Consider the following 17,647-nt stretch of genomic DNA (forward strand, 5'->3'; position numbering starts at 1 on the left):
TTACTATTTTATTCTTTTTAGCATTTTCTTTTTCTACTTAATACCACTGGTTGAACTCTTTAATCAACACACAATTATTCTTAGGTGTTTAAATTCAACTGAAAATTGATCCCTGTTAAAAATAAGAGTGGGAATAAGAGAGGGAGGAGATGTACAGTTTGGCATATGCTCACTTGGACTTACCTCTAATGGTAAGGCTAAAAACCTGCCATGGGACTCCAAATCCCATTAAGTTGGCAGGTACCAAAGCCATCTTACTAGTTAAAGTGATCAGTTTAAGTTCATAATTGATCATAAAGATAGGATTAAATGTCAAACATCATATAAATAAGACCAGTATCTGCTAATAATAATTGACAGAATTAAAAAGGAGAGAATGATCCAACATGAGAAGTGGGATACAAAGCAGACTCACAGAATGGCAGATGGCCTACACAGCACTCTGGCCTCAGAATCAGCCCATAAGGCATTCAAATCTGGCAAAAAAAAAAGCCCATGAGTTTCTCAGGCATGGAAAGCCAAGACACTCTGGCAAAAAATGACCTAAATGAAAGATCTCTGTGAGTGAGATCCTAGTGGAAAGAAAGGGCCATCAAAGAAGGAGGTACCTTTCTCTGAAAGGAGGAGAGAACTTCCACTTTGATCATGGACTTGTCTAAATAAGGTCGGAATTTGTGAACTCAAGAGGCTTACATAGCCTTGGCAGTGCATGACAAGAGCCTCGGGTGATCAGTGACGCCATAAGTAAGAGTGTCAATTGTTAAATCAACAACAGAAGTCACTGTGCACTTACTCCCCATGCAGGATCTCTGTCCTTAATGTATTGTACTATGAGAATTAACGGTAAAACTAGTCTTCAAACAGTAATTTATACTTTGTGTGTCTGTGTGGGTGCAAACTGTTGAAATCTTTACTTAGTATATACTAAGTTGATCTTCTGTATATAAAGATAATTAAAAATGAATCTTGATGAAGAATGGGGTAGGAGAGGGAGTAGGAGATGAGATGGTTTGCAGGTGGGAGGAATCGTTATGGAGGGAAAAAGCCACTATATTCCAAAAGCTGTATCTATGAAATTTATATTTATTAAATAAAAGTTTTCTTAAAAAAAAAACATTCAGAGGATTCTTCACTGCCACTCAGGACCCCCAAGGAGGGAGAAAACCACCTCTAAAAAGAACAGCTTATTCTCTATAGCTACCAACATAATGCATTGGGAAGGTCAAAACTCCCTTCCTTTTTTTAAAGAAACCTGAAAATTACCAATGTCTTAGATATAGAACCAGAGAGTACCCTTTTGAAATCTACCAACAATAGGGACAGTTAACTGGTAATGCAAAATAGTAATAAAGAGTCCAACATTTTTTCCACTATCACCTTTACCTATGACATCTCTGAAACCTGGGCAAGTAGCTTAATTTTTTTTTTCAGGTATTGAGAAAACAGCATGATATGACAGAAAGGGTATGGATGTTGGTGCTAGGAATATTGAAACTCAAGACACTGGTTTGCTACTTACTGACTTACTGGTTTTGGACTAGTAATTAACATATGTGAACCTCAGTTTCTTCATCTGTAAAATATGAATAAACCCTACCTCACAATGAGATACGATTCATGAAAGCTGGTACAGAGTAAAGCACAACAGAAAGGTTACCTACAGCCACTGTGACTACACGGAAGAAACAATTTTGGCAGACTGGAATAATGAGTCGTGATAAAACAGGAGCTGATAAATACAGCTAAAACATTCTGCAGTTCCAGTTAAATGCAAAACTATGTAAATAAGATCAGAGATTTTTAGCTGACCACAAACTTACTAGGAGTCACAAATGAAATAGAAATCCTAAAAACCAAAACAAGAATGAATCATTAAATTCTGTTGAGTTGGGGCCAGTGCTGTGTTACAACAGGTTAAGTCACAACTTGTGATGCTGACATCCCATATCACAGAGCAAGTTTAAGCTGCTCTGCTTCCCATCCAGCTTCCTGCTGGGAAGGCAGTGGATGACGGCCCAAGTACTTAAGCCCTTGCTACCCATGTAGGAGGCCAGGATGCAGTTCCTGGCTACTGTGTTCAGTCTGGCCCAGTCCTGGCTATTGTGGCCATTTAGAGAATGAACAAGCAATGGAAGATCACTCGCACTCTGTCTATGTCTCTCTGTCTCTCTGTCTCTCTGCCTTTCAAATAAACTAAGAAATAAGTCTTTTTAAAAAAATGTGTTGATAGGGTCAGTGCTATGGTGCAGCAGCTTAAAGCCCTGGCCTACAGTGCCAGCATCCCATATGGGCACCAATTCGAGTACTGGCTGCCCCACTTCTGATCCAGCTCCCTGCTAATGCTCCTGGGAAAGCAGCAGAGGATGGCCCAAGTTCTTGGGAACTTGCACCCACATGGGAGACCCATAGGAAGCTCCTGGCTCCTGGATTTGGATTGGCTCAACTCTGGCAGTTGAGGCCATCTGAGGAGTGAACCAGTGGATAGATGACCTCTCTCTCTCTCTGTCTCTCTCTCTCTACCTCTCTCTGTGAACTTTGTCTTTCAAATAAATAAGATAACTCTTTTTTTTTTTTTTGACAAGCAGAGTGGACAGTGAGAGAGAGAGACAGAGAGAAAGGTCTTCCTTTTGCCGTTGGTTCACCCTCTAATAGCTGCTGAGGCCGGCGCACTGCGCTGATCCGAAGGCAGGAGCCAGGTGCTTCTCCTGGTCTCCCATGGGGTTCAGGGCCCAAGCACTTGGGCCATTCTCCACTGCACTCCCTGGCCACAGCAGAGAGCTGGCCTGGAAGAGGGGCAACTGGGACAGAATCCGGCGCCCCGACCGGGACTAGAACCCCGTGTGCCGGCGCTGCAAGGTGGAGGATTAGCCTATTGAGCTGCGGCGCCAGCCAAGGTAACTCTTTTAAAAAAATGTTTAAAAAATGTATTGAGGCTGGCGCTGTGGCTCACTTGGTTAATCCTCCGCCTGCGGCACCGGCACCCAAGGTTCTAGTCCCGGAGGCTCCTCTTCCAGTCCAATTCTCTGCTATGGCCCGGGAAGGCAGTGGAGGATGGCCCAAGTCCTTGTGCCCTGCACCCACATGGAAGACCAGGAGGGAGCACCTGGCTCCTGGCTTCGGATCGGCGCAGCAAGCTGGCTGCAGCGGCCATCTGGGAGGTGAACCGGTGGAAAAGGAAGACCATTCTCTCTGTCTCTGTCTCTCACTGCCTAACTCTGCCTGTCCAAAAAAAAAAAAAAAAAATGTATTGACTTTGGGAAAAGGAAGAAGAATCCCACTCTCTCCACTGTGGTCAGATTTCAAATGAAACATCTACTGAGCATCACATTTTATGAGGTTACAGACAATTGATAAGTAATTCAGGAGGTTGAGCATGATAAAGGAAAGGTTTGGGATATGGAATGAGTTAAGCACCTGGATATTTGATCTGGTTATCAGGTTGTTCAGTTGAAAGGCTCCCGAGGTAGAAAAAAACAGTAACAGGATCAACTGTAAGAAACTACAGGGTAGGGTTCAGCTTAGCCTAGGAAGGATTTTAAAGTAATCTGAAGTGCCCGGCCTTATACAGGGCTGGATTCAGGGAGCTTGGCATCATAAGACTCTTAAATGGAGGCAGTCTTGAATGCTGGTATTTTCACCTCCTCTGACAGCTCTGCCACCCATCATCCCCTAATGCTCTATCCTCCTGACAGGACCCACCGTTACATACCTGTCCAAGTAGTTCACAATATTTGGGTTCTTGTTTTCCCTCATGACCAGGATCTCATTAATAATCAGCTCTTTCTTTGGCTGCTGCTGCAGGTTCATCTGCTTAATGGCCACCTGAAATCAGAGTACAATGAATGTGCAACCAGAGTCATTTAACATTTGCTGAGTACCCACTAAGCACCAGAACCCTAAGAACTAAGGAAATGAAGATGAATACTATATAGTCTTAGTTCTTGGGAAGTTCACAATTTATCAGTGTAGGCAGGTGATTGTAAAAGTGAAGTCCTCAAACCAGCAACAACAACATCACCTGGGAACTCACTGGAAATAAATATTTTCAGGCCCCATCTAAAACCTACTAAATCAGAAACTCTTATGTTTATTATGTTTTAATGAGACCTCCAGGTTACACATGCTAAAATTTAAGGATCAAACTTTGATACAGAAAAACACTTGTGAAAAAGCAACTAAGATACCCATGTTTATGTGTGAAAAAGATCTTGAAAAAACTTTGTCTATAGACATAATTACAAATTACATAATACAAATATAAGCTATAGTTTAGTTTCAAAGGCATTGCATCCGTTTCTCTTATGTAACGTGTTCTCAAATTTGTTATTTTATTTCACTTACCTTATCCTATACATGTAGACAGATTAATTTTCCCCACAGTACATTGTGGCAATTTGTTTCCTTCTTCAAAAACATAAATTGCATCTGATTGCCTATCGATATTCCTTAGTCCAATACTTAAAGTTCGCATGATCTGAACTTTGCTTATTTCCCACTGTGTTCCCTCGTATCCTCTATGTTTCCCTACCCTTAGTCAGAGTCTTTCCATGTGGAATATTCTGCATCATTTCTACATATTCACAAGCAACTTTTTTGCATCAGATTTGTATTCTCAAACCAAATATGCTTTTCTCCTTCCTTAAGGCTCTATAAAGATCATATTTACACCTCTCTCACAGACAACATGCTGTCTTATATGAAGATTGGCTGGGTGTGTGTATGCACATGTGTACATATGTATCTCAATGTTTGAAAGCTTCATTGAAAACCAAAATCCCCGGTGCCAAACATACGGACTGAACACAGTTCTGATCAACAATGTTAGAGGAAAGTAGGAAAGAGAAAGAAAAGTCAGTGGGTTGGTAAATAATTTGGTTTCAAACAACAAATATCAGCCATAGGCTACTGTGTCCCATAGGAATATATTTTGAATTGTTTGCTAGGTATTCATTCTCTAGAGTTATTTTCCCTTCTTCTTGTGTAGTGGACAAGTACAAGAACATCTACTAGAATTAAACTGTCTTTCCAGAAGCATCAAGAAGCATAAAGAGGGACTCTTATTGTGACATAGCAAGTAAAGCTGCAGTCTGCAATGCCAGCATCCCATATGGATGCTGGTTTGTGCCCAGCTGCTCCAATTCCAATACAGCTTCCTGCTAATGGCCTGGGAAAACAAGTGGAAAATGGCCCAAGTGCTTGGGCCCCTGTCACCCATGTGTGAGACCAGGAAGAAGCTCCTAGCTTTGGCCTGGCCCAGCCCTGGCCACTGCAGCCATCTAGGGAGTGAGCCAGCAGGTGGAAGCTAGCTCTCTCTCTCTCTCTCCTCTCTCTCTCTCTTTGCCTCTCCCTACTTCTTTGTAACTCTAACTTTCAAACAAAGATATAAATCTTAATAAAAAAGGGCCAGCGCCACGGCTCAATAGGCTAATCCTCCGCCTGCGGCACCGGCACACCGGGTTCTAGTCCCGATCGGGGCGCCAGATTCTGTCCTGGTTGCCCCTCTTCCAGTCCAGCTCTCTGCTCTGGCCCGGGAGTGCAGTGGAATATGGCCCAAGTGCTTGGGCCCTGCACCCCATGAGAGACCAGGAGAAGCACCTGGCTCCTGGCTGTGGATCAGTGCGATGCGCCGGCCGCAACACGCCGGCCTTGGCGGCCATTGGAGGGTAAACCAACAGCAAAAGGAAGACCTTTCTCTCTGTCTCTCTCTATCTCACTGTCCACTCTGCCTGTCAAAAAATAAATAAAAAATAAATAAAAAATAAAAAAGAATAAAGGAACAAATGATTCAAGTTTTTGTGGGAAAAACTCTTGACTAGTATTTCCTCGAGTCAGTTATTATTGGCAGTCTTCTGCAGAGATGCAGTTCACCATTAAGAAGAGAAATTATTCTTTTAAACATCACAGTCATGTCCACTCCCTATCACAGGTGGGGAAATATTGCTCTGGAGTGAGTTTCCTATTAGTTCAGCTTCTGATCTGGTTGCAGTTTTCTGTAACAGTTAAGGATTAGCTTTTCTTTCCTAGTGCATAAAATGTCTAAAGACATTATAGCAAGTCCTTATAATTCATATTAAATGACTGGCGCCAGAAGGCCTTTGAAGCTCCTTGGGCCACACTGGAGGAAAGGTTAACAAAGAGGCTGGGGCAGAATACCTATGGCCCAGGCTAAATGTCCTTCACCTGTAATCAGGCTAAAGCACAGCGCTCCTATAACAGAAAAACAACTGGGCTTGAACTCTGAGGACCTAAGCTCTAGGTATGAATGTCAATGACTGACTTTGACCAAACAGAAACTCTCTGAGCCTTAATCTTTTTTTTTTTTTTTTTTTTAGATTTTATTTATTCATTTGAGAAATAGAGTTACAGACAGAGAGAAGGAAAGACAGAGACAATGGTCTTCCATCTTCTGGTTCACTCTCTAAATGGCCACAACAGCCAGAGCGGGACAATCGGAAGCCAGGAGCTTCCTCCAGGACACCCACGCAGGTATAAGGGCCCAAGGACTTGGGCCATCTTCTACTGCTTTCCCAGGCCATTGCAGAGAGCTGGACCAGAAGTGGGGGAAAAAAAAAAGAAGTGGAGTAGCTGGGACTCAAACCAGGATTCAAACCAGCGCCCATATGGAATGCTGGTGCCACAGGCAGAGTAAGCCATAGCACCAGCCCCGAGCCTTAATCTTTTCATAAGTACATGAGGATAATCTCAACATGACTCCCCCTCACCTAAGAATTGTTTTGAGTATTAAGTGAGATTGGGGCCAATGTGTTACTCACTTATAAAGTAAAAATATGCAAACTAAAGAAAGAAAACAACAGAAATAGTAAAAATAACATTCAACAAATACCAGGTGGAGCTGGCATTGTGATGTAACACGTTAAGCCTCCACTTGTGATGCTGGCATCCCATACGGGTGACAGTTGGAGTCCCAGCTGCTCCACTTCCAATCCAGCTCCCTGACAGTGGCCTGGGAAAAGCAGTAGAAGATGGCCCAAGTGCTCCAGGCTCCATTACAGCCTGACTCAGCTGTGCCATTGTGGCCATTTGGAGAGTGAACCAATGGAAGGAAGATCTCTCTCTATCTCTCTTCCTAACTCTGCCTTTCAAATAACTAAAAAAAAAAAAAAAAAAAAAAAAATCTTTAAAAAGAAAAAAAGTACCAGGCACAGATTAGTAAGAATGACAATGGGTCCTGCCTTGTGGCATAGTGGATTAAGCCACCCCCTGCAACACCAACATCCCAAAAGAGCGTTCATTCAATGCTCAGTTGCTCCACTTCAGATCCAGATCCCTGCTAATGTGCCTGGGAAAAGCAGAGGAAGATGGTCCAAGTACGTACAACATGGGAGACACAGATAAAACTCCTGGTTCCTGGATTTGACATACCCTTGCCCTGTCTATTGTGGCCTTTTGGGGAGTGAACCAGGGGACGGAAGATCTCTGTCTCTCTTTCTCTTTATAACTCTGCCTTTCAAATACATAAACAGATCTTTAAAAAAAGATGAATGACAACAGTAGTGGCAGAAAAAACAGCAACAACCAGCTGCCCTCCAACACTATTGTTTACTGAGTGCCTTCTGTGTGCCAAGCTCTGCGCTAAGTACTCTACTTATACTATCTCAGTAAAACCTAACAACAACCCTACAAAGTGAAAATCATGATCGTATTTTCAGGTAAGGAAAAAGCTAAGACTAGAAGTCCAATGCGCTATCCATTGCGCCACAGAGCCAAGTGCGAGGCTAAGACTAATAAGAATATCACCCAACGTTATAACCAATGCCCATACATTTATACAATCTCAAAGATTTTTCCAATCTGTTCTATTATATACATTTCTTCTCAAAACAAGCTTAAAAAATGATTGTTGGATATGTAACTGGAAGTCTTTCCATCACTAACACACTAATCTTCCTATATGTGACAGACAACCCAGCTCTTCCCAGCTGGAAAACACCCCAGTGAGCACTCACCCACGGAGAATGAGAGCATCCTGCCAGCTGCACGCATGATTTATACTCCCTGGGCAGGAAACGAGCCCTTCCTCACCACATTGTATTAGCCTAATGCACTCACTTCCATTCATAGTTTTATAACCACAAGGAAGGCACACAATGAAGTTGAGTTTCTTCTGTGGCCAGCACCTCACAGATGCAGCCTGCCTCCTTGCTTTCCAAGAACCTCCTATCACCTGCCTGCTTCGCATCAAGGGATGTATGGTTTTTGAGGCCAAAATCATGACAAGGGGTGCCTGGGGGCCTAATCTCAACTCTGCTGTGGCTTGCTAGTCTAGAACACACAGAATTGGGAGTCAAAGATTCTAGCCCACTCCCTGCTGTTCACTGAGAGTACAACCCTACAAAAAAGCTTCTTACATTTCCTTAAGCCTCAAATTCTTCATCCATAAAAAAGGAAACCATACCATCTACCTCATAGGCTTTCTTTTTAGGATTACTATCTCTTTCTTGTCTCTGCAACAAATTTATCATCTTTAAAATTGGCATGCTAATACTATCTTTCCTTCCTTACCATTATTTTTACTTTATGGAAGATTCCTGTGAGCACTCTAAGACTTTTATGTGCACAAAGTGGATGTTATGATCTCTTATATTTTGTTATGATTTTAATGTCCCAGAGCTTGCAGGAGACTGAATCTTTCACATGTTCTTAATGCAGGTTCAGCATCAAGAAAATGCTCAGTAAATGTTTTGTGGAATAAATAAATATGTATGTGAGTTAAATGAATAAATATGCAGTTTTTAAAAGTTTATGATTCCATGGCCAGCGCTGCGGCTCAATAGGCTAATTCTCCGCCTTGCGGCGCTGGCACACTGGGTTCTAGCCCTAGTCGGGGCGCCGGATTCTGTCCCGGTTGCCCCTCTTCCTGTTCAGCTCTCTGCTGTGGCCCGGGAGTGCAGAGGAGGATGGCCCAAGTCCTTGGGCCCTGCACCCCATGGGAGACCAGGAGAAGCACCTGGCTCCTGCATTCAGATCAGCACGGTGCGCCGGCCGCAGCGCAGTGGCCATTGGAGGGTGAATCAACGGCAAAAGGAAGACCTTTCTCTCTGTCTCTCTCTCTCACTGTCCACTCTGCCTGTCAAAAAAAAATAAAAGTTTATGATGCCACATGCATTGTTTTAGTGAATTCTTCCAACACTTCTGTACAGTACATATGTACTGTATGTACGGCACATATGATATATACAGTACATATCATCATGCACATTCTATAAGTAAATAAAAGCCAGGTTCAGAGAGGTCAAATGACTTGTTAAGATTGATAAGGAGCTAAAGGTAAGCATCTGCATCTTCAGACTCTCACCTCAAAGAACAATGAATAAACCTTCAACTATAATGGTGATATAAAAAGTTGACTTACCCTAGCTGGAGCGTCAGTATTTGACTCTTAGGAACCCAGTGAAATATGTGCTATTCCTAATAACTCTGACTTCTCAGGATATCAGAGGGTTGTAACCACCACAAATTTACAAGCAAGGTTCCGGAAGCCTCCCTCAGAGAAATCCAACTCTATTTTCACTGGACGAGGAGGTGCCAGTACTCTGAATTAAGAACTTTCCCTAGGGAACTCCATCCACAGCTCTGCCAACATCACTGCTCTGCAGTTAACAGCAGAATTCAAGGCAATGCCAAGCACTTTACATTCCCTTCATGGCTTTCCTTCACTAGACACAAGATCTTGGATCAGTGCCTCATTGTCTTCAATTTTTTTGTAAAAGATTTATTTACTTACGTGGAAGGCAGAATTACATTGAGAGAGAAAGAGACAGGAAGATAGAGAGATATCTTTCATCCACTGGTTCACTCTGCAAATGGTCACAATGGCTGGGGCTGAGCCAATCAGAACCTAGGAGACTGGAACTCCATCCAGGTTTCCTACGTGGATGGCAGGGCCCCAAGCACTTCGCTCATCTTCCACTGGTTTCCCAGGTATATTAGCAGGGAGTTGGATTGGAACTGTAGCAGATGGAATTAGAACCAGAGTTCTGGCATCACTGGCAGCAGCTTATCCACTGTGCCACAATACCAGCCTCAGTTTTCTTTCTTTTCTTTTTTATTTATTTTTTTAAGATTTATTTATTTTATTTTGAAAGGCAGAGTTACAGAGATGCAGAGGGACAGAGAGAGAGAGAGAGAGAGAGAGAGAGAGAGAGAGAGAGAGAAGAAATCTTCTATCCGCTGGTTCACTCCCCAAATGGCCACAACAGTCAGAGCGGGGCCAATCTGAAGCCAAGAGCAAGGAGTTTCTCTGGGTCCCCCATTTAGGTGGAGGGGCCCAAGGATTCATTCCTCAGATGGTCACAATGGCTAGTGCTGGGCCAGACAACAGCTTCTTCTAAGTCTCCCACATGGATGGCAGTGGTCCAAGTACTTGGGCCATCTTCAGCTGCCTTCCCAAGCACCTTAGCAGGGAACTGGATTGCAAGCAGAGTGCCAAGGGCTGAATCGGTGTGTCACAAATGGCAGCATCACGTGCCAGACCACAGTGCCAGCCCGGATCAACAAGCTTTAGCAATAAGACACAAATTCTCCTGCACTAACGAAATGAGTGACAAAGAGGTCCTCTAAATAAACAAGGATTTCAATGTCCAATGGCGCCTAGGGCAAAGAAGAGTGGCAAGATCACTAGCTTGGGAATCAAGAAACCTAAGTTTACGTAAATCTGTTCTATATCAGATTTCTCTTCAAATTTATAGAACTAATTATCTACTAGGCAATTTTATAAGAAGGTCTCTAAGGCAGTATCCAACTACTTCAGATTTACCTCCATTTTTTCTTTTCTCCTTGAATAAAACTTGCAAATCATCTTCACATTAGGTCTATTACCAAATCACATGAAATCTACTTTAGACATGAATATGGCACAATGGTTAAGTTGCCACTTGGGCCAGCATTCCATATTGAAGTCCCTGAATTCAAGTCTCAGCTCCACTCCTGATCCTAGTTTCCTGCTAGTTTACACTCCAGAAAGCAGCAAGTGATGGCTAGAATACTTAGGTCCTTGCCAACCATGTGGGAGAACTGGCTGGAGTTCCTTGCTCCTGGCTTCCGCCCGGCCCAATCCTGGCTATTCTGGGCATTTGTGAAGTGATCCAGTGATGGGAGATCTCTCTTGGTCTCTATCTACCTGCCTTTCAAATAAACGCAGTACATTTAAAAATTTGTATTTTAAAATCTACCTGTTAAGTATTTCTCAAATCTATCCACTTCTGTCCATCAATACTATGCTACTAACTTAGTCAAAACTATCATCTCTCACCCGGAATTATACAGTAACCTCCTGACTTACTCAGTCCACTCTTAACCTCCTTAAATATATTCTCTATATTATTGCTGCAGTAAATTCTCCAAAATCTATTGGTCCAGTATTTGGTTATAGTCTGGTATAGTAAGAAACCAGAAGTGCCCCCAAATGAGCTAAGAACTAAAACTTGACCCCAAATAAAAACAAACAATAGAATGGAAGAAAGAAACAGTTGGTAGATACTTACCTCCTGTCCTGTGGCTACATCCATTGCAGTGTATACGGTGCCTGAAGCACTGAACAACAAGTGTGGCAGAGGGGGGGGGGAAAAAACACAAATGTCACAGAAATGGTAGTTGTTAAATACAGCTCTACACACAATCTGACTATGTAAGTGTTAATAACAATAACACCAAAAGTAATCTTCCCCACGGAAGCCCTCCCACTCTCATACTTGAAGAGCCGTAGTGGTAGTAAAGAAAATACAGACTCTAGAGGTGAGCTGACCTGAATTCCAATCTAGAATTTCTATCTAGTACCTACCAGCTATATGATCTTGAACAAGTTATTTAACTTCTCTGAACTTCAGTTTCCTCGTTTGTGAACACAAGAGTATATAAAATATTTGGAATCAATTAGTTTATGTAAAGCACTTAGCCAAGTGCCTAAAATATAACAGGTGTTCAATATGTGCTAGTTTCCTGTTCCTGCTTGCTTCTCTCCTCTCCTCTCCTTCACCACCCTTGGCAAGTTGTTTTAATTTCTTGTGCCTTCAAACTCTTCATCTGCAAACAGGGTTAAGATCAGATTTGTGATTTTTAAAATAATTTTAACTTAGAGTCTTACAAACACTTTGCCATTCATTCACTCATTCATTTTTTTTCCTTATGTTTTGTGTCAAAGGGAGTATTATATCTGATTTACACATGAAGAAATCTTTGTTAATGTAATTTATTTATTCATTCAGACATTTATTATGTGCCAACTTATCCTAAGGAGAGAAATGCCTGTGACTTAGAAAGTTCCCCACTAAATAAGTCTTTTGCTTCCAAATCCTTTGGTCTTCCACATTCTAAACTGTTTAATGTATGAATTGCTAGTAATATAGGAGAAATCATGTGCCTCAAAAAATGAAAATAAGATAGTTTATATAGATATACATAGTTTTTCATCCTTTAAATTTTAATATTCACATTATATACACTATTGTAAAGATATCCTATGAGGTCGCTATTAACCTTCTCTACATGGACTCTGTTCTATCCCATTGCTCAATGTTAAAAACATGTAAATTTTAATTTTGGTATAATACAGGAAACGTGTCATCTTTATACCAGAATGTGAAATTCTTTTCACATCTGGATAGTTGGCAACTTTTTAAAATTAAGGATTTTGTAGTATATATCAAACAACTGCATACTGTATTCACTCTAAAAATGTTGAGATTAAAAACCTATCCTGGGTGGGAGAGAGGGATTAGATTTGTGACTTTTCCAATGAGGGGTCAGGGTTGATGGGGAAAGGGGCACTAGGGAGAATTTCAGAATGAGGTGGAAAAGATGCCCTATTATATGTTTGTATTTATATGGACTTCTGGAGTGTCAGTAATGTTCCCTTTCTTAATGTGAGAACTGTGACATGGGTGTTTCACCTTTGGAAAATTCATTGAGTTGTAACAGTAATGCATTTTCAAGCCATTAAAATCTACATTAAAAACCATGAGTACTAAAAAACTACAAATCATAAGAAAAAACACACTGAAGAATCTAAAATAATGTCAAAGTATCTTTCCCACTCTGATATTACAGGATCCCAAGACACTTTAAAACAGTGTTTTTTAATCATTTTTCCTGTCAAGAAGACATGTGGGTTTTATTTTCTATAGTTTGTATTATGAAACAGGCTTTTAGTTTTCACCTTTTCAAATACATATGCTCCCAGAAAATCTGATACTAGAAGTAACCACTACTTCTTCCCCACCCTCAAGATAAGAAAAATCCCACTACACATACATATGTGCCTGCATGTATGTAAACACATCTTCACACTTATAGATGCAGGGAGGGATGCTAGGAAAATAATCATGTCAATTCAAAATAATTAAAATCTTAATTTTATTTTTTAAAAGATTTACTCATTTATTTAAAAGGCAGAGTTAGAGAGAGGCAGAGAGGCAGAGAGAGAGAGAGAGAGAGAGAGAGAGAGAGAGAGAGAGATCTCCCATTCACTGGTTCTCTCCTCAGATGGCCACAGCAGCCAGAGCTGCGCCAATCTGAAGCCATTAGTAGAGAGCTTCTTCTGGATCTCCCACGCAGGTGCAGGGGCCCAAGGACTTGGACCTTCACATTCACGTTTTTAGGAATTAATCACACAATACAGAGGACATAAGCTATTTTCAAAACGTCACTTAGAATTCACAGATCCCAGCTCTTCGGGCTCCGTTGCCCTAAGAAAGACGCTGGCTCGTTTGTAGCAAAAATCCCTCCGGGTCAGTGGTTCCCACAAGGGGGCGGTTTTGTCCGCCAGGCACGTGTGGCCGGGTCTGCAGATGTCTGTCGGCACGACTCAGGGACAGGAGCTCCTGCACCCAGCGGGTAGAGGCCGAGGGTGGCCCCGAGCAGCTTACGGTGCACAGCACAAACCCCTAGCATGAAGGATCGTCCCGCCCCAGACATCAGTAACCTGCAGATCCGGAAACCCCTCTCGGAGAGAACCTGGAGGTCACAGTCACGTTCACCAGCCCAGGCCCAGCCCCAGGGGAGGAGCCCGGTGGTGTCCGCAGCGTTCCTCCGGGCTCGTCCTCCACCGCCTGGCACCTGCCTCCAACCCGGGAGCTTCTACAAGGCTGTCCGCAGCGGGCCCCCAAAGCCTCGCGCTGCAGGAAGGTCCAGGCCTGGCGCAGGAAGGTTTTGGGGTGAAACACAAGGCAGGGTGAGGGGCCCATCAACTGCTTTTCCAGGCCACAGCAGAGAGCTGGATGGGAAGTGGAGCAGCTGGAACTTCAACCGGTGCCCACATGAAAGCACTGCAGGCAGCAGCTTCATCCACTACACCACAGCACTGGCCCCAAAATCCTCATTTTATAACTATAATAATTAATCCTGAATTTTTGTAAGGGAGTAATTTACAACATATATCCATAAATGTATAAGCCATATGTCAAATATATATGGTGCAATTTATCAGATATATATGGTGCAATTTGAAGAAGTTTAAAATCTTGGTCAGGGCACTGGCACTGTGTCACAGCAAGTTAAGCTGCCATCTGCAGCACTGGCAACCCATATAGGCACCTGTTCAAGTCCTGGCTGCTCCACTTCTCATCCAGCTCTCTGCTATGTGCCTGGGAAAGCAACAGAAGCTGGCCCAAATGTCTGAGCCCTTGTACTCATGTGGAAGAGCCAGATGAAGCTGCTGGCTCCTGGCTTTGGCCTGGCCTACCTCTGGTCATTTTGGCTATTTGGGGAGTGAACCAGTAGACGGAAGATGCCCCTCTTTGTCTCTCCCTCTCTCGCTATAACTGACTTTCAAATGGAATAAATAGATCTTAAAAAAACAAATTCTGGTCTATTTCAAAAGTGAATTTTAGGCAAACCCTGAGATTATTCTTCTTGAAGAAATCAAATCAATTCAGGATATTTGTAAGAAGAATGTCTTTCAGCAAGGAATTATGGTCACTTGCTCCCTACTACTATTCTTTACTTAAGGCCCTAACTATATGCTTGTAAACTGTGATCGTAAGATATGGGCTATCGGCCGGCGCCGTGGCTCAACAGGCTAATCCTCCGCCTTGCGGCGCCGGCACACCGGGTTCTAGTCCCGGTCGGGGCACCGATCCTGTCCCAGTTGCCCCTCTTCCAGGCCAGCTCTCTGCTGTGGCCAGGGAGTGCAGTGGAGGATGGCCCAAGTGTTTGGGCTCTGCACCCCATGGGAGACCAGGAGAAGCACCTGGCTCCTGCCATCGGAACAGCGCGGTGCGCCGGCCGCAGCGCGCTACCGCGGCGGCCATTGGAGGGTGAACCAACGGCAAAGGAAGACCTTTCTCTCTGTCTCTCTCTCTCTCTCTCTCTCTCACTGTCCACTCTGCCTGTCAAAAATTAAAAAAAAAAAATAAATAAAATAAAAAATAAAAAAAAGATATGGGCTATCAAATGTGGATTTGATTATTTGCACTGCCAGTTATTTCTTTACTGCCAGAACACCCTACCTACCCTCTAGCCATCTCCTGTCACAAAGCTGGTATCGATCTTCCTATCCCTGTCCCCCTACATGAACTATTCTTAAAGCTTAAGCTTCCAGAGACTGGTCATTTGGGGACTAAGTCTCCATCACTGAAAAGGACTAGACAGCTACTCAGGATCACTGACTTAATACCTGATTGCTTCTACCTTGAACAGACATTATGATTAGACATACGAATTGCGGTTTCAAATGAATAATAATTTTAACATCTTAACAGGAAAATGAAAGGCAAACAAGGGCTGGTGTTGTGGCACAGGTTAAGCCACCACCTGGAACGCTGGCATCCCATACTGGAGTGCCAGTTCAAGTCCCATCTGCTCCACTTCTGAACCAACTCCCTGCTTCATGTGTCTAAGAAGCGACAAATGATGGCCTCTGCTATTCATGTAGCAGACCCAGGTGGAGTTCCTGGCTCCTGCTTCAGCCTGGCCCAGCATCAGCTGTTGCAGCCATTTAGAGAATGAGCCAGCAGGTGGAAGATGTCTGTCTGCCTGTCTCTCTCTCTCTCTCAGCCTTTGAAATAAATTAACTAATCTCTTAAAAAAAAAAAAAAAACAGCAAAAATTGTACTGTTATCAATTCATAACATTGTGGGAACTGGTGCTGTGGCATAGCAGGTAAAGCCACTGCCTTCTGATGCCGGCATCCCATATGGGCGATGGTTCTCAGCTGCCCCACTTTCAATCCAGCTCCCTACTAATGGCCTGCAAAAAGCAGCCCAAGAAGGCCTAAGTCCTTGGGTTCGTGTATCCACAGAGGAGACCTGAAGAAGCTCCTGGCTCCTGATCAGTCCAGATCCAGCCGTTGTGGCTATTTGGGGAATGAACTAGCAGATGGAAGATCTCTCACTCACTCTCTCTGTAACTCGGCCTTTCAAATAAATAAATCTTAAAAAAAAATATATCATGTGGCATTTATATCTTTTAAAGTATTAAATGTTGAAACAACATAGGTACATACAAATATTTCATTGTTCCTCTACCACTAAGAGATCAAGTAAACAAGGAAAGAACATTTTGCAGATGTTGTCAACTTAGAGGTCTTATACTTCTGTGATGTTTTTTGAAGTCAGAAGTTTTAGAGGGGAAGGTTCCTCAATCTGCAACCCCAATTCCTTAAATTTAGAAATGAAGAAATTCAAGTTCAGAGCAGGGACTTATCTTGCCCATACTTGTCCAAGGACCTTTCTACTACATCATTAATATCTCAATTTAACAATCTAAAGGAAATGCCATCCACATTACTCTGTGGTGAGCAAAAGAATTTTCTGTCAAGGTGGTAACTACTCTATACCAGTTTAGACTCACAAAAGTGTACTTCAGTAGGAAAAATATTGAAACCAGGAAAAAATAAGATCCATCCAAAGCCAGATTTGTTTTGAGAATTAAACAATAGATGCAAATAACAAATGTAATCTGGAGAATTATGTACAAATACAACGTCCCTATATTATGCAAGCCTTTCTTATTTTCAGAAGTTCTTGGTTGCATAAGAAAGAAAATTGAAACAGAAAATGTCAATGATTTCATTAGTAATAATGCTTTCACTTCACTAACACTGACAATCTACTTACATGCCAAGCTTTTTATATATTTTTCAATTTCTTTTTAATTTTAGCTCTTCTGGCAGGTTTGTAGAGATCTTGTTTTCAGGCAGCTGGCACTGTGCCTAGTGGGTAAAGCTGCCGCCTGCAGGGCCAGCATCTCTTATGGGTGCCAGTTCGAGTCCCAGCTGCTCCACTTCCAATCCAGCTCCCTGCCAATGTGCCTGGGAAAGCAGTAAAAGATGGCCCAAGTCCTCAGGCCCCTGCACACTCATGGGAGACCCAGGAGAAGCTCTTGGCTCCTGGCTTCGAATCAGCACAGGTCCAATCATTGCGGCCATGATGGAAGACTTCTCTCTCTCTCTTTGCCTCTAACTCTGCCTTTCAAATAAATAAATCTTTAAAAAAAGAGAGAAATCTTGTTTTCATTTTTACACAGAGATATATCTTGCCTAAAGTAATGTGCACAAATTTTAAGTACACAGCTCGGCAGTTTCTTACATTATGTGTTAACCACCAAGGTCATCCCTGAGCGTCCCCTCATGCCTTTCTCCACTCAAATCTTCCTCCAAGAATCAACCACTATTCTAAGTTCCACTACTATA

The 17,647-nt window shown here is 42.7% G+C and overlaps 1 protein-coding gene across 4 annotated transcripts in view; it reads right to left on the minus strand.

The window, feature by feature from the left end:
- The window catches only part of PAK1 (p21 (RAC1) activated kinase 1), a 198,063-nt gene that overhangs the window by 18,871 nt on the left and 161,545 nt on the right, over positions 1 to 17,647 (minus strand). For all 4 annotated transcript variants that reach the window (XM_062196757.1, XM_062196758.1, XM_062196756.1 and 1 more), the window contains exons 9-10: positions 11,505 to 11,553; positions 3,710 to 3,822 (exon numbers count right to left, since the gene is read on the minus strand). In XM_062196757.1, the coding sequence (XP_062052741.1) occupies positions 3,710 to 3,822; positions 11,505 to 11,553 (162 nt within the window). The remainder of the gene's footprint in view (positions 1 to 3,709; positions 3,823 to 11,504; positions 11,554 to 17,647) is intronic.

This window comes from Lepus europaeus, chromosome 7 (assembly GCF_033115175.1).
Source record: "Lepus europaeus isolate LE1 chromosome 7, mLepTim1.pri, whole genome shotgun sequence".
NCBI classification, from domain to species: Eukaryota; Metazoa; Chordata; class Mammalia; order Lagomorpha; family Leporidae; genus Lepus; species Lepus europaeus.